Here is a 21,352-nt window from a genome sequence, read left to right as displayed (position 1 = left end):
GCAGGAAGCTTCCCCTCCGCAGGTGTCTCTCCTGGTAAAATGCACTGGCAGCGCTCTCCCACCGTCCCGGGCCACTCCGACCCCATTCTTTGCAAAAGTTCCCCAAGGCTGAGTCTATACTGGCCGAGCTCCACGCCCCGCCCAGCCAGCTGGGGGCCCCCTCAACAAATGCATATGCCAAGGGCCAGTCCTTCCGTCCTCCATGCTCCGTCCTGCTCAGATTCCCTCCTTAACTTCTCTCTGGCTGACCCGCGACCTCTGGGTCTCTCTCTCTCCACCTGCTCATGCTCCTCCATGGGCTTCTTCCCTCGTGATCTCTTCCATCTCATGATTTTATTTTTTTAATTCTGTGTTATTTTTAAGTAATGTCTAAGCCCACCTTAGGGCTGGAACCCACAACCCTACGGACTGAGCCAGCCAGGCGCCCCGTCTCATGATTTTAAATCAAGAGCATTCCCGAGTTGAATTTGGTAACAATGGTCACGTGACAACAGGTTTGGTGGCTTGGGTTTGGGACACATGTAGGTGGAATGGGGCAATGGGTATGTCTGCATGTTTCAGGAACTTCAAATCAGAGGGGAAAAATTTCCATGAATAAGACATGCCCATTTTCTGTGTTTACGCCAACCCCTGCACTCTCCCCAGTTGGTGCTCACTTCGGTGGTCTCTGTGGATCTAGGTGGCAGTCTTGTATTTTTATTGTGGAAAAAAATATGACATGATTTATCATTAGTGCCATGTAGTGCATTCACAGTGTTGTGCAGCCATCACCGCTGTTTCTTTCCAGAACGTGTTCACCATCAGAAAAGGGACCTTCATACCCACGAGGCAGGCTCCCGCCTTTCTCCCCGCCCCGAGCCCCCAGCAAGCTCTCACCTGCTTTGTGCCCCTGTGAACTCGCCTGTTCTGGGATCGTACAGTGTGTGCCCCTTTGTGCCTCTGCCTTCTCTCCCCTGGCTAGACCGTTGTCATCCATGCTGTAGCAGGACTTCATGCCTTCGTGTGGTCGAATCGTCCACTGTGTGGGTGTTACCACACCGTGTTTATCCATCTGTTGGTGGACATTTAGGTGGCTTCCAAATTTTGGCGATTATGAATAGTGCTGCTCTGAACATTTGTGTACGGGGTTTTGTTTGGATGCCTGTTTTTAATTTTCGTGGGATTGCTGGGTCATATGGTAACTCTAGACTTTTCCACACGTACTGCCCCATTTTACATTCCCATAAGCGATGTGTGAGAGTTTCATTTCTCCACATCTTCATCAACACTTATTTTCCATTGCTTTTTAGATTTTATTTTTTAATTAAAAATTTTTTTAATGTTTTTTAAATTTATTTTTGATACAGAGAGAGACAGAGCATGAGAGGGGGAGGGGCAGAGAGAGAGGGAGACACAGAACTGGAAGCGGGCTCCAGGCTCTGAGCTAGCTGTCAGCACAGAGCCTGATGCGGGGCTCGAACCCATGAACGTGAGATCTGACCTGAGCCGAAGTTGGAGCCTTACCCGACTGAGCCACCCAGGCGCCCCTATTTTTTAATTTTTTAAAGTAATCTCCACATCCAACGTGGCGCTTGAACTCACTACTCCGAGATCAAGAGTCATACCCTCTTCCAACTAAGCCAGCCAGGCACCCCCTCTGTTCCGTGTTTTAATTCCAGCCGCCCCTAGTGGGGTGGGTGAGGCTGTGTGGTCTAGATGTGCGCTTCCCTGATGGGTGGCGTGCTTCTTAGGTGTCCTCCCTCCCTCCCTGTCACTTGTCCGGAGCGCAGCAGTGGGTCCTGGCGGTCCCCACCTCCACTGCTCCCGCCATCACAGGCCAGGCTACCCTGCCCTCTGGTCTGGGCCGCGGTGGTTGCCTGCTGGTCTTTCCCTGTTGCCGCTCGGTCCCCTGCCCGAGCTTCTCATCGGGGCCACGGTGATGGTCAGCCTCTTCTCTGTCTGCGCATTATTCTCTGGCAGCACCGAGGGCTTCTCGCCACCTGGAATGTTCTTCAAAGTCCCTCCCGTGGTTGGCTCCTTGTCGTCATTCAGGTCTCATGCAAGTATGCCCAGGGAGGCCATCCCCACTTCAGCATTTTCTCCCAAGTAATTCAATCCTCTGAATGCAGTCAGAAATGGCCTTATTGGCTGGTTTCTGGCTGGGGTTCCCCCCCCCCCGCCCCCGCACTAGCGTCCCCTGTGTGAAGGGATCCCGTCTGTCTTATTCCTCACTCTTCCAGTCCTTCCAGTGCTCCGCTGAGTGTTAGTCTGGGGAAGGCTGTGGGCCTGCCACTTTCGGGAACACGCACCCTCTTTCTTCCAGTGGTTCCCAGCTGACTGGGGACACAGAGGGTCATTTGTGCACCCATAACCCCTGTGCTGACCTCATGTCCTGGGCTCTCTGCCACGGAGCTCCTGAGATGCGGCTTTGTCCCTTCCCCTGCCACCCACCCTCTTCCCACAGCCTGAAGCAGTCAGCTTCCGAAAGGGTGCCCTGGGGCAGAGGGGAGCCCTCCCTCCTTCCTGGGCTCCCTTGCCCCCATCCCTCTGCTCCCTGGAGAAGCCGCATGGAGACAGTGCAGGGAATCCCTGTCTTCAGCCGCCCCCCGCCCCCCCAGGGAATGAGAGGAAGCAGTCGCCCAGATCCACACTCATACAGCCTCTGACACCCCCCCTCCCCTTCCTTGCTCACTTCAAACACCCCGATTGCTAGAAAGTTCTTCCCACCCCCACCAAAATTCCCTCCTTAATTAAAAAAATTTTTTTATTTAGTTAATTTTTAATTTACGACCAAGTTAGTCAGCATATAGTGCAATAATGGTTTCGGGAGTAGATTCCAGTGATTTGTCTCCTATTATAAACCCCAGTGCTCATCCCAACAAGTTCCTTCCTCAGCGCCCTTGCCCATTTAGCCACCCCCCACCCGCAACCCCTCCGGCATCGCTCAGACTGTTCTCTGTATTTATGAGTCTGTTGTGTTTTGTCCCCTTCCCTGTTTTTATATTATTTTTGCTTCTCTTATGTTCATCTCTTTTGTATCTTAGATTCCACACATGACTGAAATCATAGGATATTTGTCTTTCTATGGCTGACTGATTTTGCTCGGCATAATACACTCTAGCTCCATCCATGTTGTTGCAAATGGCAAGATTTCATTCTTTTTGATGGCCAAGTAATACTCCATTGTGTATATATAAACCACATCTTCTTTATCCATTCATCCATCGATGGACATTTGGGCTCTTTCCATACTTTGGCTGTTGTTGACAGTGCCGCTGTAAACATTGGGGTGCATGTGCCCCTTTGAAACAGCACCCCTGTATTTCTTGGATAAATACCTAGTAGTGCACTTGCTGGGTCGTAGGGCAGTTCTATTTTTAATTTTTTGAGGAACCTCCTTCCTGTTTTCCAGAGTGGCTGCACCAGTTTGCATTCCCACCAGCGGTGCAACAGAGATCCTCTTTCTCCAAGTCCTCGCTGGCGTCTGTTGTTGCCGGAGTTGTTGATGCTAGCCGTTCTGACGGGTGTGAGGTGGTATCTCATTGTGGCTTTGATTTGTATTTCCCTGATGATGAGTGACGTTGAGCATCGTTTCACGTGTGTGGCGGCCATCTGGATGTCCTCTTTGGAGAAGGGTCTGTTCATGTCTCTAGCCCATTTCTTCACTGGGTTATTTGTTTTTTTTGGGTGTTGAGTTAGAGAAGTTCTTTATAGATTTTGGACACTAACCCTTTGTCTGATATATCATTTGCAGATATCTTCTATTCCGTGAGTTGCCTTTTTAGTTTTGCTGATTGTGTCCTTTGCAGTGCAGAAACTTTTTATCTTGATGAGGTCCCAATAGTTCATTTTTGCTTTTGTTTCTCTTGCCTCCAGAGACATGTTGAGTAAGAAGTTGCTGTGGCCAAGGTCAAAGACGTTTTTGACTGCTTTCTCCTCTAGGATTTTGATGGCTTCCTGTCTTATGTCTAGGTCCTTCATCCATTTTGCATTTATTTTTGTGTGTGTGGTGTAAGAAAGTAGTCCGGGTTCATTGTTCTGCGTGTCGCTGTCCAGTTTTCCCAGCACCACTTGCTGAAGAGACTGTCTTTATTCCATTGGATGTTCTCTCCTGCTTTGTCAAAGATGAGTTAGCTATACGTTTGTGGGGCCATTTCTGGGTTCTGTTCCATTTATCTGTGTCTGTTTTTGTTCCAGCACCATAGTACCGTGATGATTACAGCTTTGTAATATATCTTGACGTCCAGAATTGTGATGCCTCCGGCTTTGGTTTTCTTTTTCAGGATTGCTTTGGCTATTTAGGGTCTTTTCTGGTTCCATACAAATTTTAGAATTGTTTGTTCTAGCTCTGTGAGGAATGCTGGTGGTATTTTGATAGAGATTGCATTGAATATGTAGGTTCTTTTGGGTAATATTGACATCTTATCAATATTTGTTCTTCCAATCCATGAGCATGGGAATATTTTTCCTTTTTTGTGGGTCTTCAATTTCTTTCATGAGATTTCTGTAGTTTTCCGTGTATAGATTTTTCACCTCTTTGGTTAGGTTTATTCCTAGGAATTTTATGGTTTTTGGTACAATTATAAGTTGAGATTGCCTCCTTGATTTCTGTTTCTGTTGCTTCATTATTGGTATATAGAAATGCAACTGATTTCTGTGCATTGCTTTTATATCCTGACTTTGCTGAATTCCTGGATCAGTTTTTTGGTGGAATCTCTTGGGCTCCACATAGAGTATCATGTCTTGTGCAAGGAGCAGAAGTTGGGCCTCGCCTGGCCGAAGCGGGTGCCTTTCATTCCTCCGTGCTGTCTGAGTGCTGAGGCCAGGACTTGCAGCACTGTGTTGCATAACAGGGATGAGAGTGGACATCCCTGTCCTGGTCCCGACCTTAGGGGGAAAGCTCTCAGTTTTTCCCCATTTTTTAAAATAAATATTTTTATGTTTATTTATTATTGAGACAGAAACAGTGCACGAGTAGGGGAGGGGCAGGCAGAGAGGGAGACACAGAATCGGAAGCAGGCTCCAGGCTGTGAGCTGTCAGCACGGAGCCCGACACGGGGCTCGAATTCACAAACCGTGAGATTATGACCTGAGCAGAAGTCGGACGCTTAACTGACTGAGCCACCCAGGTGCCCCTCAGTTTTTCCCCATTGAGGATGATGTTAGTGTTGGGTCTTTCATATATGGCTTTTATGATCTTGAGGTATGATCCTTCTGTCCCTACATTCTTGAGGGTTTTTAATCAAGAAAGGATGCTGCATTTTTAAAAAGTTCTTTTAATGTTTTATTTATTATTGAAACAGAGAGAAACAGAGCATGAGCAGGGGAGGGCCAGAGAGAGAGAGGGAGACACAGAATCCAAAGCAGGCTTAACTGACTGAGGCACCCAGGCGCCCCGGGGTACTGTGTTTTGTTCAGTGCTTTCTCTTGCATCTATTGAGAGAATCATGTAGTTGTTATTCTTTCTTTTATTAATGTGATGTATCAGTTGATTGGTTTGCAGTTACTGAACCAGCCCTGCATTCCAGGTATAAATCCCCCTTGGTCCTGGTGAATAATTCTTTTACTGTATTGTTGGATCTGATTGGCTAGCATCTTGTTGAGGATTTCTGCATCCATGTGCATCAGGGAAATTGGTCTGTAGTTCTCCTTTTCAGTGGGGACTTTGTCAGGTTTTATTTTTTATTTTAAATGTTTTAATTATTTTTGAGAGAGAGAGGAGGGGGGAGGGAGGCAGCATGAGCAGGGGAGGGTCAGAGAGAGACTGGGAGACACAGAATCCAAAGACCGGCTCCAGGCTCTGAGCTAGCTGTCAGCACAGAGCCCGACGCGGGGCTTGAACCCATGAACCGTAAGATCATGACCTGAGCCAAAGTCGGCTGCTTAACAGACTGAACCACCCAGGCGCCCCGGACTTTGTCTGGTTTTGGAATCAAGGTAATGCTGGTTTCATAGAATGAGTTTGGAAGTTTTCCTTTCATTTCTATTTTTTAGAACAGCTTCAAAAGAATAAGTGTCCCCCGGAAAGCCATCCGGCCCTGGACTTGTCTTGGGGGAGATTTTGGTTAGTGATTCAGTTTCTTTACTGGCTATGCTGGCCCTCCTTTAGAGCCTGGGTTGAAGCAGTTCCGCGCCCTAGCCACATTGTGTCTTGTCACTCTCTACCCAACTGGCTACCCTACTGCGCCACGCCTGTTCGCCCCCTGGTAGGGAGGGGTCCTGCCCCTGGCGCCTGGCTTGCATCAAGGGGCTGGGGGGGCATTGTGGGTGGGGTGGGCACGGGCTCCTTCTGAAGGCAGACCTGGGGGCCCGTCTGCTCTGCCTCCCTGCCCCTTTGGCTGCTGGGTATGGAGTCCGTGCTGTCCCCCAACCCCAGGGCCCTCCTGTCATCTTTTTGCTGAGACGCCGGCACTCACCTTGATCACCCACAGAATGCCTTCCGTAAAACCCACCTTAGAGGAGCCAGCAGGGGCAGGCACTGGGAACTGCACTGGGGGGATGGGGGGTGTCTGCTCAGACACGGTCCACTCCCCCAGGCCGGAGGCCCATTGAGGCTAACAGTCCAGCCCCGTGGTCAGGCCCTTCCGTCTTCCAGAGCCGATTTACCAGCGGCCCCTGGGGTGGGCATGGGGCCTTTGTGGCCACTTCATCTAGGGGGTGGGTGGCTGTGATCTGTCCCCCTCACGTGGAGCCCACAGCCTGAGGGTCCCCCGGGGCCTCCTTCACTCCCTCTGGGACTCCAGGCTCCTGGAAGCCGCCTCTTCATTTTGTGGGACCCCCGGGAGGAAAATGAAGGCAGCGGAGGGAGAAAGTAGTGTGTCCTGAGCCCCGTCAGATCAGGTGTAGATGTGGAGTGTGCTGTGACTGCATTACCACCACCGTCCTTTAATCGGCACCAACGAGGCTGTGGTCCCAGCTTGGAGCCAAGAGCACAACTAGTCGCCTGCCACAGAGTGTGGATCCTTGGGGAAACTGAGGAAAACTGAGAACATATCACAGGCTAGATTGTTTTTGTATGTTTTCTGTTTGATTAGAAGAGTGATGTTCATTGGAGAAAATACAATAAAGAATAAAAGAGAAAAGAAAAATCACCTGTAAATATGTCCCAGATATAACCACTGCTAACATTTTTCCATTTTCGTGAATTTCCTGAAAGCCTTGAACGGGAGTATTGTGTAACGTGGAACACATACGCACATACCAGTGAGGTTGCATAACCTGTGCATCCATTAGAACTAGCTTTAAAAAGGCCCGTGAGCTGCACGCCCTCTCTGAGCTAGCACATTTGTGGCCGCGCGATGGCCCAGCCAGCCACCCCTCCCTGCGTTTGTCTGAGCTGGGCTGCCCCCTGCTCCCCGAGATCCATGCTCCCAGAATTGGGATCAACTGGTCTAAGCACGTGTTTTTGCTTAATATTTTATCATGGGAATTTTCCAGCCACATTCTTTTCTTTTCTTAAGCCTAAGCATTTCTCCCCTCCCAAAAAACAATATAGCCATGTTATATAAAGTTTCAGGGAAAATCTCAGATTTCCCTCACACAGTATTTTTATATATTCTTTCTCAGCCTTTGTCCATAAACAGAGTTCACGTCATTTTATATCTTCTTTTGAGAAGCAGGCCGCGGACGGCAGCTGGATGTTTCAGTGCGGTAGACGCTTCATCTTGACTTTGTTGTAAAGGTTTTGGCAGCAAGACTAATGCTGGAACTCAGGAAGTTCAATGCAGAATGACCTCAGGGCCTGGCTGTTGCACTCTTAGGCATACACCCCAAAGATTTGAAAACAGGGACTTGGATGAAAACTTGCACACGAGTGTGCACAGCAGCAGTATTCGCGATGGGCCCAGAGTGGAAACAGCCCGGTGTGTACTGACGGATGAACGGGCGAGCAAGATGCGGTCCCTGGGAGGGATCCGTAGGGAATATTACTCAGCCACGAACAGGATGCAGTGCTGATGCTCACTGCAGCATCCTGTGAACCTAGAAACCGTGCTAACAAGCAAAGTCAGTCACATCGGACCACATAGTGTGCAGTTGTGTTTATGTGTGGACAGAAAAGAGAGCAGTAGGGGCTGGGGTGAATGTGGAGAGAAGGGGTATGGGGTCGCCTCCCAGGGGGATGAAAATGCTAGAACATGACAGGCAGTGGTTGCAGAAAAATGAGTTAAGTGCCACCGAAGTGAACACCTAAAAAATTTATTTTATTTTACTTTTTGAGAGAGAGAGAGAACGGGAGGGGCAGAGAGAAAGAGAGAGAGAGAGAGAATCCCAAACAGGCTCCACACTGTCAGCACAGAGCCCGATGCAGGGCTTGAACTCAGGAACCTGAGATCAAGACCTGAGCCGAAATCAAGAGTTGGATACTTAACTGGTTGAGCCCCCCAGGCACCTCTGAAGCACATACTTTAAAATGGTAAAAATGGGGGCACCTCGGGGGCTCAGTCGGTTGAGTGTCTGACTTGGCTCACATCATGATCTCAGGGTTCATGGGTTCCAGCCCTGCGTCAGGCTCTGTGCTGATAGCTCAGAGCCCTGAGCCTGCTTCGGATTCTGTATCTCCCTCTCTCTCTGATCCTCCCCTGCTCGTGATGTCTCTCTCTCTCTCTCTCAAAAATAAATAAAAAAACATTTAAAAAAATTAAATGGTAAAAATGGTAAATTTCATGTTAGGTATGTTTTACAGCAACACAGAACACTGCAGCTCTCAGCAGCCTTGGAATTCACGTACTGTTCTTCTTATTTAGGGTCTACCACTTAGAGCTAATTTATTGAATCAAAGGGGGAATGATGAGCATTTTCAAGATTCTTTATTGTCATTAACAAAGTCCTCGAGAAACTTTCCCTTTTTAACAGGGGGTGGGAGTCAGGCTGAAAGCACGTGACTGGACAACAGGGTCAGCCAGGATGAGGGACGCTTAGTGCCGTGGGGTCTGCACGGGCCACTGCCCTTGGGACCTGCGGGGTCAGGGCTGGCCTGGGAACCCAGAGCAGCGAGCGCTCTCCCAGCGTGCGCACGGGAGCCGGGCCGCGTGGCGGGGAGTGTGAGGGCCACCTGGCTACGTTAGAGGAAAGGGGCGCCTGTGAGGCTCGTGTCCCCTCTCCCTGCTGTGGAAGCGGAGTGACCTCCAGCTCAACCTTGGGCTGCAGCTGCGGGTCCCTGGTCAGCCCGCTTGGGCACGTCTCAGCAGTGGGCACCGGCTCCGTGTGTGCCGAAACCCCAAGCAGGGAGCACTGAGTCCCCAAACAGGGAGCATCCAGCCCCCCTCAGGAAGGGCAGCGCTTGACGATCTGCTGGATCTGCTGGCTTCGCGAGCGCACCGTGACACCGTGACACCGGCAGGATTGGCAGCCAGGAGGTAGCTGCAGCCCAGGCAAGGAATAGTGTCCGGCACGCAGCAAGGCTGGCACAGCCTGCCCGGGGCGCTGCAGGGGAGCGTCACCTTGGAGGCTCGGGTGGGGCCCCTCGGGGCCTGGCTTCCCCTCTGAGCTGTCTGCCTGTGGCCCCCGCTGCGCTCTAGGGCCCGTCTCCGTGGCTGCCCGAGGGGAGCCAAGTGGCGGGCCTGTCCGGCCACGTCTCCGTGCTGGGTCTCCCAGGGCCCCGGGGGCCTGTGTGTGCAACGTGCTTAGCAATGCTCCCCGTCGTCCCAGGGGTTCTTTGGGCCTTTCTCGGCACCCTCGGCACATGTCTGCTTGCCGGCGAGTGTGACTCTGGCTGGGGATGGATATACCTGAACGTGTCCTTGCGTGGGTGTAGGTATCAGTAGGGGGCCAGTACCGGGGAGGAAAGGATGTGTGAGGGAGAGGACAGAGGCGACTGAATGATAGAGGCTGACACAGCTTAAGGCGGGATGTGGGGAACGAGGAGGGAGGGTAAGTGGAGACCCTCTAGAAGGAGAAAGGGGTTTCTCCCCACAAAAGGTCGCCCTAACAAACCTTCTACCCCGTTCCCACTCCTCCACCTCCTGGGCCCCGCCTGCTCTGCTTGGACTGACACGCTGTGCAGAGCGCTCGGAGCACAGCCTGGCGGAGTCACCCTTTCCTAAAGCCGAGTGGCTGTCTGCTCCCGTCTGTGGCTATTTGCAGTAACCACCGTCAGGCCGCCAGGCCAGAACCCTCCGTGCCCCCAGGCCCCCGAGGGTTGCCCTTCAAGTGGTTGATGGCATCGAGAGCTGCCCAGCTGGCCTCCCTGCCCCTGGCTGCCCCTCCCTGTGCAACCGTTTTGAAGTATTTCTCAAGTTCAGAAAAGCACGCTGCCACGGGCCTCTCTTTGGCCTCAGTATCTCTCCCCTAAGAAGGCAGGTCGGAAGCTGCCTGCACACACCCGCCCCTGACCCTGTTCTTTTCCTGCCCTCCTGGACGGATTTGGATTTGTCGTTCTGAGGCCTGTTTTCTGCCATTGATGTTGTTAATGAACACAAGTGTTTCTGTACCGCACATGTGCAAGCATAGCCCGATTCTCTGAGCCTTTCTACCCACGGCACATCCTTGGGAAGCCTCCACGTGACTTGGTTTGGCCTCCCTCTTCTGTGAGTGTTGGTGTTCCTGTTGAGTTGTTTGTAGTTCCTTACGGTTTTGTTGGGATTCTTCTATATAACATTCTGGATACTCTTTCATCAGTTCTATGCGTTGTAAGGATCTTCTCTTAGCTGATCTTATCTTTTCACTGTGTTTACATCCTTTGTTCAAATTTATGTCTTTTCCATTCTTGCTTGTCCATTTTTTATCTTAAGAATTGCTTCTCGGGGCGCCTGGGTGGCTCAGTCACTTAAGCACCCGACTTTGGCTCAGGTCATGACCTCACGGTTCGTGAGTTCGAGCCCCGCATCGGGCTCTGTGCTGACAGCTCGTAGCCTGGAGCCTGCTCCAGATTCTGTGTCTCCCTTTCTCTCTGACCCTCCGCCGCTTATGTTCTGTGTCTCTGTCTCTCAAAAATAAAATAAACGTTAAAAAATGCTTTTCTATTCCAACAGCATGGACACTGTTCTCTCGCCTCCAAGGTAGGCGGTTTTGCTTTGTCCGTCTAGGAGTTTGATCCATGTTGGATTGCGATTTGGGGGCTCAGAGCGTTGGCATCAGGGGAGGAGGTGAGCCGGAGTCCTTGGGGACAGTGTCTGGCGTGTGTACACAGAGGAGGGGAATCGGGGCAAGCCCGCCGGGTTTCAGACACGTTGAGGCAAGTGTGCTCCGTCTTTCTCTAACACATGATGGTAGGATGAGGGCAGGGCCTGAGGCAGGACTGGAAGAGGTCTTGGCAGACCTGGGTCCTCACTGTGCCTGCCCTGTGCTACTTTGCCCATCCCCCCACACTTCCCCTGCTCGCTGGTAGCTCTACCCCCTCCAGTGTGGGGGGGGCTCATTTCTCACTTGTCACAGCTTGGGGGCTCATCCTAAGTGAGGAAGGAGGGACAGAGGAGGCTGAAGGAGCACACGGGGCAAAGGGAAGGCTGCCCAGTCATCACTCCGATGACCCCATGTCTGCAGGCGCCCATCCTCCTCTTGACACCCCAGCCCACCCCGCATTCCCCTCCCCGCTGTCTGGGCCTAGTTTCCATAACAAGGCTGCAGCCAGAAAAGCAATGGGATTCTAGGCCTGGCCAGGGCATTCCAGGCCGAATCACGAAAGACATTCCTGCATTTCTCAGTGTCACTCATGGGTCTTGGAGACCCTCAGGACAGTCCCACCCTTTTGCATTTTAGAGAAGCACTTGACTTAAGGACGGTGGGGCACTGGGAAATGACCAGCACAGAAAGCCACCAGCACAATGTCACCGAACACGGATGTCCTGTTTGCAGACACACTAGGCATTAGTAACCCTAGGAGTGTAAACAGCAAAAGGAGTTAAGAGAATTAGACAGTCATGAGCTTGGAGCACTGACTGCCAACGCGCAGCGCCCTGCCTCGATCCTGCCACCTTCACGCACTTCCTGCTGGCTGGAAACTAGTACCTTCTTGGCTGTTTTGTGTTTTCTTCCTTATGGTTTTCTGTATTTTTCAAATGTTCTACAATGAGTCTGTGTTTCTTTTATAATGAGGCCCAGTTGATTAAAAAACTCTTTTCTGACTATGAAAGTTTGGGGAGAGCGAGACCTAAGTCCTGAGATTGTAATCTGCAAGGACGTAATCAAGTGGCAGATGGGTAATTATTTGGGCTCCATGGCTCACGGGAGGGCTTGACCAGGTGGCTGTGCTTCCTCTCTTTGAAATGACATCCGAGGCCTGGTCTGTTACGCAGCAGCCAGAAGCTATAGTCTTGCAGTTGGGCTGGGCATCTGTGTGAAGAACTCTCATCCGCCTGACACACCCAGGGACAGAGGCGGGAATTCGGAGACTGGGACCTGTGCCCAAGAGCGGCCCCTCCCCCCTCAGCCTGTGGAGCCTCTGTCCTTACGCAGGTGCTGTCCCCCTCTCCTGTGTCCTGATGCACGCCAGGTGCTGGGGGAGCCTTCCTTATCCCTTCCTAGCTGGGGTGCGGCCGTCTCCCGTTGGGAGACGAATCAAGGTCTTCCTCCAGCTTTGATGTCAGATGAGCAAAAAAGATGGTCAGTCCTTGCCAAAGGGGACCTCCACTCTAGGGCTTCTAGACATCAGCTCTGGCCTCAGTGCTGCCCGAAGGAGTGAGGAGGACGGAGGATTAGTGGAGGAGAGCCAGGCCATGTTCCAGGGCGAGGGCGGAGCCCCCAGACCCAGTGTAGAGTCGCCGGGGCTCCTTGAGCCCCACACAGCACTGTGTAGGGCAGGGCTGAGAAACGGGGCTCACTTGGGAATGAGGGTGGACAGCAGACTTGGCTGCGGAGGGCTCGGCACATGCTCATGGAGGCGTGTCTCTGCCACAGGTGAACGGGAAGGAGCTCTCCAAGCTGTCTCAGGAGCAAACCCTGGAGGCCCTGCGCTCCTCCAAAGAGCCCCTAGTGATCCAGGTGCTGAGACGCAGCCCCCGCCTCCGGGGGGACAGCTCGTGCCACGACCTGCAGCTGGTGGACAGTGGCACTCAGACCGACATCACCTTTGAGCATATCATGGCGCTGGGCAAGCTGCGCCCGCCCACCCCGCCCATGGTCATCCTGGAGCCGTACGTCCTGTCTGAGCTGTGAGTTGCCCTCAGGAGGGCCCCAGGCCCTGCCTCCAGAGAGGGCACGCCACCCAGATGCTCCATAGCCGCAGCTCCGGGCACGGCGGGAGACCCTAACTGGCCTGCCCTCTCAGGCAGGAGGCGGGCTCCTTGGCCTTCAGAGCTGACTGTGGCGTCCAAGGGCTCAGAAATTTCTAGGCTTCTAGCCTCAGGCTGGACACCAGCCGGTGAGGGACCAGGGGAGGCTCACATACAGGCTCCCTATGGTGTCTCCCCCCCCCCCCCCCCGGCCACGTGGGGAGCACACTGGGACTTTGCTGCCCGAAGGCTGGGAGCCTTAGCTCCTCCTCCTCCATCTCTCTCCTCCTCTGCCGCCCATTGTCTTCTGCCTCTCAAGCATCTCGCTTTGACTCTTCTCTCATCCTCGTCTGTCCCATCCCCCTGCTGCTCTGCAATTCCTCCATCTCTTCGGCTTCTTTCTGGCCCACTCAGAAGAGGGGCCGCTCATCCAGGCCCGGTGGCTCATTCCGATAATGTAAACCCGGGCTGCAGGGAGGGAGTCCCAGGATCCCCCGCTCTGCAGAGAGCGAGGCCCCTGGCCACCAGCAGCCACGCTTAGCCCTGGGGCCAGGAGGGCTGCCCCTGGAGGTAGAGCGGGCCCTCCTGTCCTCCCCAGCAGTCCTCTGGGGCCTGGATAACTCCTGGGGGCGTTGCATGAGCGGGGCCAGTGCCATGTGGGAGGGGCACCTGTAGTTGGGAGAAGTTGGTACCCTGCCGGCTGGCCTGGGCCGGACGACGGGGTGGGATGGGGTGGGGAGAGCTAGGCATGCCTGTGTTCTGAGTGCAGACCCCTGCACACTCCTGTCCAAGAAGCATTCCCGGCCTTTGCATGGATGCATGTAGCTCAGAGGGACAGGCTCCGTGCTGAGCACGCTGGGATCGGCCAGCCTGGGGGCTGGGGCTAGGGCACGAGAAGAGCAGATGGTTGGCCTGACCCCCCTTCTCCTGGGCAGCCCCCCCATCAGCCATGAGTATTATGACCCAGCGGAGTTCATGGAGGGCGGCCCGCAAGAGGCAGACCGTATGGACGAGCTGGAGTATGAGGTGAGCCAGGCGGCCAGTCCAGGGCAGAGCCCACAGCCAGCTCCTGGAGCCCCGGGGTGGCCGTCTGCGGCCCGGCTCAGGCCTGGCTCCTGTTGTTCGCGGGCGGCCGACTGGTGATTCAGGCTCACGGGCCGAGTTGGCTCAAATCGGACTGAGTTGGGGAGGGCATGGGTGAGGTCTGTCCCGCAGTCAGTCTGTGTCAGTGAGTGTGTGTCCCACGCATGTCTGTGTCCCGTGTGTCCTGTGTGTCTTGTGTATGTCTCGGGCATTTCCCGGTAGGGGAGACCATGGCACGTTTGCGCCCAGTAGGGGAGACCATGGCACATTTGGGATGGTAAGATGGACCCTCTGAGCTGGAGGCTGGAAATTTGGCTCAGGGGACGTGCTGCCGCCGCTGGGGTTGGGGCTGGGCTGTGGCTGCCGCCCCTGCAGCACGCCTCCTTGCTCACATGTTTTGGGGGCTTTCTTCCTCTGCACCCCCATCCCCCTCGTGGCAGGAGGTGGAGCTGTATAAGAGCAGCCACCGAGACAAGCTCGGCCTGATGGTTTGCTACCGCACGGATGATGAGGAGGACCTGGGCATCTATGTTGGAGAGGTATGAAGGGGTGCAGGAGCAGGGTCTTCTCAGAGCCAGGGGACCCCTCACGCCCCCTCCCTGTGTGCCAGGACTGCAGGGCTGGACTTGGACGGTGTCCATGTGTACAGCACCAGCAGCGGGGGGAGGCCCGTGGTGGCAGGTGCTGACTCAGGGTCTGGCACGTGGAGCGTCCCCACACCATCCCACTGTGTGGCCTCTCCATGCTGCCCGGGGCATTGAGGCGGCCGGTAAAGAGCCGACTGCTGGGGATACAGCCTGCCTAGCCTCACACAGGGCCGCTGATGGCTTCCGTGCACGTTCCTCCCGGCAACCCTTCCCAGGATACTTGTGGCCAGGATGGGGACAGTGAGCAAGGCCGAAGTCCCGGCCACGCTTTGTTCCCCTCCCGTGCCCTGCAGCCAGCCCCTCCCAGTACTTGAGGGATGTTCTCCCCCACCCGCCCGAGGCAGGTGGGCGCGTGTCCACGGGAGGGCAGATGCCCCCCCCCCCCCCCCCCCGCGCACTAGTAGTGCTCTGCCCATCGGCCCCAGGGCTGTTTTGGTGTGGATGGCAGTGTATGGGACAGTGTCCAGCTTCCAGCATTTGCCCAGCCTGTGACATGCAGAAGACTAGTTTTCCATGCAAAAAGAGTATATCATATATGAGTACCAGCTGGGCCCGGGGGTGGTGGGCAGGGGCTGGGAAGCTCTCCCTGGCAAACTGGTGGCTCATGCTGGGGAGAGGTGACTAGCCCAAGACCCAGTTTTGTTCCTACCTCCTGGAGCTTGGAAGCTTCTGGTCTGAGTGAAGCGGGAGCAAGCAAGAAGGAGGCTTCAGTTTGCTTTGGGGTTCCCCAAGGTGAGACTGCCCCTTGCTACCATAGTGAATGGCGCTAGGCCACCACGACGCATCTGCCTTACAGGTGAATCCCAACAGCATCGCAGCCAAAGACGGCCGGATCCGCGAGGGAGACCGGATCATCCAGGTGAGCGGGGTGGGCAGGCCTGGCGAGGCCCCGCTACACGGGCTGCCCAGCTACCCGTCCTCGGCCAAGCCCGGCTGTTTCTGCTAAGAGCCTCACCTGTGGCCAGGCATCCCGCTGTGCCCAAGACCAGGCTGGGTCTCCTCTCTCTCCTGTGCTGCTGCCCCTGGTGGCTCCTGTGTGTTCATGGGGCCCGCTGGCATCGAGGGCCTTTGCCGCTCTGGCACCTTGCCGGCGTCTCCGTCCGTCCTGCAGGCGTGAGCACACGCCCCACTCCACATCGTCCTCGGGGCCCAAGTGCTCTCGTGCAGGCCAGGCTGTTCTGGCCCTGGGCGCCTCCACCTGGTTTCCATCCTGGCTCAAGGCGCTCTGCCTGGAGCTCCCTGCGAGGCCATCCGTGCACTTCAACCGGGGGCCGCACCAGAGCCAGCCCCGGCGTTCTTGTTGATGGTCCCTTGGCTTGTCACAGATAAATGGTGTGGACGTCCAGAATCGGGAAGAGGCAGTGGCCATTCTGAGCCAGGAGGAGAACACCAACATCTCCCTGCTGGTGGCCCGGCCCGAGAGCCAGGTGTGTGCGTGGCCGGAGGGATATTGTGGGACCCCTGACATCGGGCTTCTGCCTTGGAAGCTGCCAATCTATGACAAGAGCACAGACATGCCAGGGCACTGCTGGAGGGTGGGGCGTGTCTCTGGGGTCCATTTCCCCTTCCGGCCTCGGTGGCTGAGCTTGCTGGGACCACGCCCTCTCTTGGGTTGTTCACCTTCACTGAGACTAGGAGGCCGGGTGTGGGGTCTAGAGGCCACTGGTGGGGCACTGTCTGCAGAGGTCCTCAAAGCAGTGGGGACAGCACGGGTCTGTCTCTGCAGCTGGCGAAGCGGTGGAAGGACAGTGACCGGGATGACTTTCTGGATGACTTTGGCTCTGAGAATGAGGGGGAGCTGCGTGCCCGGAAGCTGAAATCCCCCCCTGCCCAGCAGGTGAGGAGGGAGGCCTGGCAAGGTGGGGAGGGCAGGTTGGAGGCAAGGGGACTGCGGCATGTGGGGGATGGGCTGGACCCGAACCCCAACCCTCCCGCGGCACCTCGGTCTGCGGGATGCACCCTGAGTGGGGCTCATCTTTCTGCCCCAGCTTGGAAACGAAGAGGAGAAAGGGGTCCCTGATGTGGGCACGGGCCTGAGCAACAGCCAGGAGCTGGACAGCGGGGTGGGCCGCACCGACGAGAGCACCCGCACCGAGGAGAGCTCCGAGCACGACCTGCTGGGCGACGAGCCCGCCAGCGCTGCCGACACCCCCGGCGCCCTGCGCAAGAGCCGCGACCTCCACTTCAGCATGGACTCGCTGCTGGCAGAGGGGGCGGGGCTGGGCGGGGGCGACCTCCCGGGCCTCACCGAGGAGGAGTACGAGCGCTACCGGGAGCTGCTGGAAATCAAGGGCCACCTGGAGAATGGCAACCAGCTGGGCCTGCTCTTCCCCAGGGCCTCCGGCGGCAACAGCGCCCTGGACGTGAACCGCAACGAGAGCCTGGGCCACGAGATGGCCATGCTGGAGGAGGAGCTGCGGCACCTGGAGTTCAAGTGCCGCAACATCCTGCGGGCGCAGAAGATGCAGCAGCTGCGCGAGCGCTGCATGAAGGCCTGGCTGCTGGAGGAGGAGGGCCTCTACGACCTGGGGGCCGGCGAGCCCAAGAAGCACGAGCTGTCGGACATCTCCGAGCTGCCAGAGAAGTCGGACAAGGACAGCACCAGCGCCTACAACACCGGGGAGAGCTGCCGCAGCACGCCGCTGCTCGCGGAGCCCCTGCCGGAGAGCCCTCTGCGGCGGGCTGCCGCTGGCAACTCCAACTTGAACCGGACCCCTTCCGGCCCCACCCACCCCAAGGCAGCCCCTCCGCAGGGGAGCCCCGCCAAGTTCCGATCTCTCTCCCGGGATCCCGAGATGGGCAGGAGACCGCACTCAGAGGAGCGTGTCCGCCGGAGCCCCAAGACGGGCGTGACCCTCGAGCGCGTGGGCCCGGAAGGCAGCCCTTACCTGTCGCGGCGCCATCGCGGCCAGGGCCAAGAGAGCGAGCACTACCACAGCTGTGTTCAGCTGGCCCCGCCGCGCGGCCTGGAAGAGCTGGGCCACGGGCCCCTGAGTTTGGCTGCTGGCCCTCGGGTGGGCGGAGCAGTGGCGGCCCCTGAAGCGCCCCGCATGGAGTGGAAGGTCAAGGTGCGCAGCGATGGGACCCGCTATGTGGCCAAGCGGCCGGTGCGTGATCGCCTCCTCAAAGCCCGAGCCCTGAAGATCCGAGAGGAACGGAGCGGTATGACCACCGATGACGATGCGGTGAGCGAGATGAAGATGGGCCGCTACTGGAGCAAGGAGGAGCGGAAGCAGCACCTGATCCGGGCCCGGGAGCAGCGGAAGCGGCGCGAGTTCATGATGCAGAGCCGGCTGGAGTGCCTGCGGGAGCAGCAGACCGGCGACAGCAAGGCCGAGCTCAACATCATTGCCTTGAGCCACCGCAAAACCATGAAGAAGCGGAACAAGAAGATCCTGGACAACTGGATCACCATCCAGGAGATGCTGGCTCATGGCACTCGCTCTGCTGACGGCAAACGGGTGTACAACCCTCTGCTCTCCGTCACCACTGTCTGAGTCCTGCTGCGCTCCAGGGCAGGCCTTCTGCCCCTCCGCCCCCAGGTCCAGTGAGCCTCCCAAGACCCTGCCCCCTGCTCTCCCTTAGAATCTAGTGTGTATCTGTGTGTACGCACGGTGTGCGCGCACAGGATTTCCTTACCAGAGAGAAGCCCCTGAGGAGAAGGGATGCCTCTCCATCAGCTACTCCCTGCTCTTCAAGTACAGTGACCATGCCGACAGCTGGCACGGGGGGCACCCCTTCCGCTGTGTGCTGGCCGCATGTGCATAACACAAGCGCAGGCACACGCACGTGCACATGCACCGTTACCTCTCCGGAGCTCTCGGCGTGGGTACTTGGGGACAGGAAAGGACTGAAAAGGAGAGACGAAGAGGACTGTCCTAAGCACAAGAGAAAGCCTGGTTGTGAAGCCTAGCACAGCCTCGCCCCCTGCCGGGAAACTTGGTTATTCGTAGACAAAGGCAACCCTGAGTTTTGTGGTTTTTCTCCCTTTCTGTGCTTGCCAGATCGTTGTTTTTCTGTTTTGTGGACCTGCCCTGGGGTTGGCGGCTCCTTCAGGCGGCCTAACAAAGTGGAACCGCCAGTGATGGCTGGGAAGGAGGTGGGGGGGGGGAGGAAGAGAGGGAGGGCTGGGGCAGGGGGAGGGAAGGGTTGGGGAAGAAGGGGAGAATGGGAAGCAGCTTTCTTGGTGGTCTCCACCCTGAGGTGTGGGGATGGGGAGCCTTTGATGCGGCTGGCGAGGCCCGCTCCGGAGCCCACTCCCTTCCCCAATGACCGAGGGAGAACCGTCCGGAACTCGCAGTGGAAGACCCGTGCCGAACCTCGGGAGCGGCCGCGGCGAGAGGGACGGGCCAGCCAGCGGGGCTGCCTGGAGAGAAGATGCTCTGCACCCCACCCTGCAAACATGGACCCGGCCCAGACCCCAGGGCCCCTCGGGTTCAGAGCGCCTCAGACTGGAGGCACACAGGCCGCCTGCCCCTGCCCCCCATTGGCATGGGGAGAATAAAGCAAGCTGCCTTTTTGAGGTGACTGCTGGTCTCTGTTCATTCTCATCGGGCCAGAGGAAGGGAAGACAGTTTTGGGGGGCCGGGCACAGCGGGCAAGGCATGGGTCCGTTGAAAGCGATGCTGTGTGCTTTCTCCAGGTGTCGCTGAGCCACAGCAAGATCTTCTAAAGTCCATCATGTACTCTGGGAGAAGGCACGACAGTCACCTGAGTTATTTCCTAAGTGTGACACGGTCACAGGGATGATGCCCAGACGCAGGATGGATGGCAGAGGCCTGGCTTAGCACTGGTGACCGGCCTGCCTCTGGCGTGTTGGGGAGGCCAGCGCTGCTGGTCTAGGGGACGCCTTGAGAAGCGGGCTCCACCTCCCCCCACCCCCCAGCTCAGGAAGCACCCTAGAAGAGGCAAGGAGCTGGGAAGCCCTTTTTAAGTATATTTATTTATTTTGAGAGAGAGAAAGAGGGTGTGTGTACAAGTGGGGAATGGGCAGAGAGAGAGGGAAGGAGGGAGGAATTCCAAGAAGGCTCCACACACAGCTAGGAGCCCAATGTAGAGCTCAATCCCACCGACCATGAGATCATGACCTAAGCCAAAACCAAAAGTCGATGCTTAATCCAGTGAACCCTCAGGTGTCCCGGAGCTGGGAAGCTCTTGAAGGCACAAACTATGGCCCTCATTTGGGACCCCCAGCCCCACCCCAAGGCCTAGCACAGAGCTTGCTGAGTAAAGGTCAGTGGCCAGGTGGATGAACATCTGGGTGATCAGAGGACCTTTCCACGATGGGAACTCCCAGAAGAGCAGCCAAACGCTCGAGGTTCCATTCAGCGCGGCACCTGGGCACACGCTAAGTGCTGGGTGGGGGACAAGGGCCCCAAAGACTGCAACTCCTGGGGCCCCAGCTTGCGGTGTGCACAGTGCAGCAGGGAACGGGCGGTCTCCTGGGCACATGGAGGATGCTGCCCACAGCTGAAGTGGACAAGGACGCACTGAAATTCTATTGAGACATCAGTGTAGGCCTCACACGAATTCTCCTGATTGACGGGTATGAGCGACAGATCCGGACAAGTGTTCCCAGAAGCCAGCTGTTCTGCGGGAAAGGCTGGGCCCTGAGCTGTAGGCTGCCGCCAGAGCAGCGGAGGGAAGGCCCCCCCCATGGCAGGCCTGGAGCCCCAGGACATGGGGAGGGATGAGACGGCTTGGTGGTGAAAAGGGGCAGATGGGAAAGCAAGGGGTTGGGACTGGGGACACAGGCCTCCTCAGCGCTCCTAGGCCTCTGGAGCGCAGCACTAGGCGCATCTCCTCCTCCAGAGGGGACAGCTGGGACCCAAGCAGGCCCTGTAGAAGATGGGGCTCCAAAAGTCTGGCCCCGGCTGTAGAAACTCTGGCTGGAGGGCAGTTGGAGACTGAGGCCAACTGTTCCCTGGGCTTCCCTCTCCCGCTGCTGGGGGACTCCCTTTGATGGCTCTAAAGGCACCCCACTTTTGCCTTGGCAGAGAGGAGAGTGCTGAAGGCCCAGTGCTCCTGGGATGTGGGCAAGGACAGGCCCAGAAATTGTGGCATCCCTTGCTGGTCCCTTGCCGTGTGAAAGCAGCACTGGGGTTCCTGGGAGAGGTGGCACCAGGAGGGCCAGCAACCCTTAGCCATTGCTGTCCTGGAACTGGCCTCACGTTTGGGTCCTACTGCCACAGAGCAGAATCAGAGAGCCACCAGGTGGCCAAGAGCTGCCACTGTCCGCCCGGCCTGCCCTGCCCGGACTGTTGGCAGAACGTGAGAACCCCTCCGCCTTCGCTCCTTGGCAAGAAGGGGAGCAGTAATCGCTGCCAGCAGATGCCCCTTGAGCTCCCACAGCTGGTTTCTCTGAAGTTCAGAAAGCCTGTCAGCCAGTGGCCCCGGCCTCCTGCTGTACCCGTTTTCGGGATGGAGCCTCCATTCCTGCCTGTCACTTCATCCCAAGCCACTGCACGACTGAGAGGCAAAGAGCAGGGAGAGGCT

The 21,352-nt window shown here is 56.3% G+C and overlaps 1 protein-coding gene across 4 annotated transcripts in view; it reads left to right on the top strand.

The window, feature by feature from the left end:
- The window catches only part of PDZD4 (PDZ domain containing 4), a 29,949-nt gene extending 10,965 nt beyond the window's left edge, over positions 1-18,984 (top strand). The window contains exons 1-8 of one of the 4 annotated variants that reach the window (XM_029930889.1): positions 12,355-12,372; positions 12,814-13,067; positions 14,063-14,153; positions 14,651-14,749; positions 15,654-15,716; positions 16,183-16,284; positions 16,584-16,694; positions 16,846-18,984. In XM_029930889.1, the coding sequence (XP_029786749.1) occupies positions 12,997-13,067; positions 14,063-14,153; positions 14,651-14,749; positions 15,654-15,716; positions 16,183-16,284; positions 16,584-16,694; positions 16,846-18,354 (2,046 nt within the window). In that variant the 5' untranslated portion in view covers positions 12,355-12,372; positions 12,814-12,996 and the 3' untranslated portion in view covers positions 18,355-18,984. Of the gene's footprint in view, positions 1-12,354; positions 12,373-12,813; positions 13,068-14,062; positions 14,154-14,650; positions 14,750-15,653; positions 15,717-16,182; positions 16,285-16,583; positions 16,695-16,845 lie in introns of those variants that run through there. The other 3 variants (XM_029930887.1, XM_029930886.1, XM_029930888.1) reach the window with 3 other exon arrangements.
- Positions 18,985-21,352: the final 2,368 nt, after the last annotated feature.

This window comes from Suricata suricatta, chromosome X (genome assembly GCF_006229205.1).
Source record: "Suricata suricatta isolate VVHF042 chromosome X, meerkat_22Aug2017_6uvM2_HiC, whole genome shotgun sequence".
Classification (NCBI taxonomy): domain Eukaryota; kingdom Metazoa; phylum Chordata; class Mammalia; order Carnivora; family Herpestidae; genus Suricata; species Suricata suricatta.
Note: the sequence above shows the minus strand (reverse complement) of the source record. Positions and strands in the feature narration are given on the sequence as shown.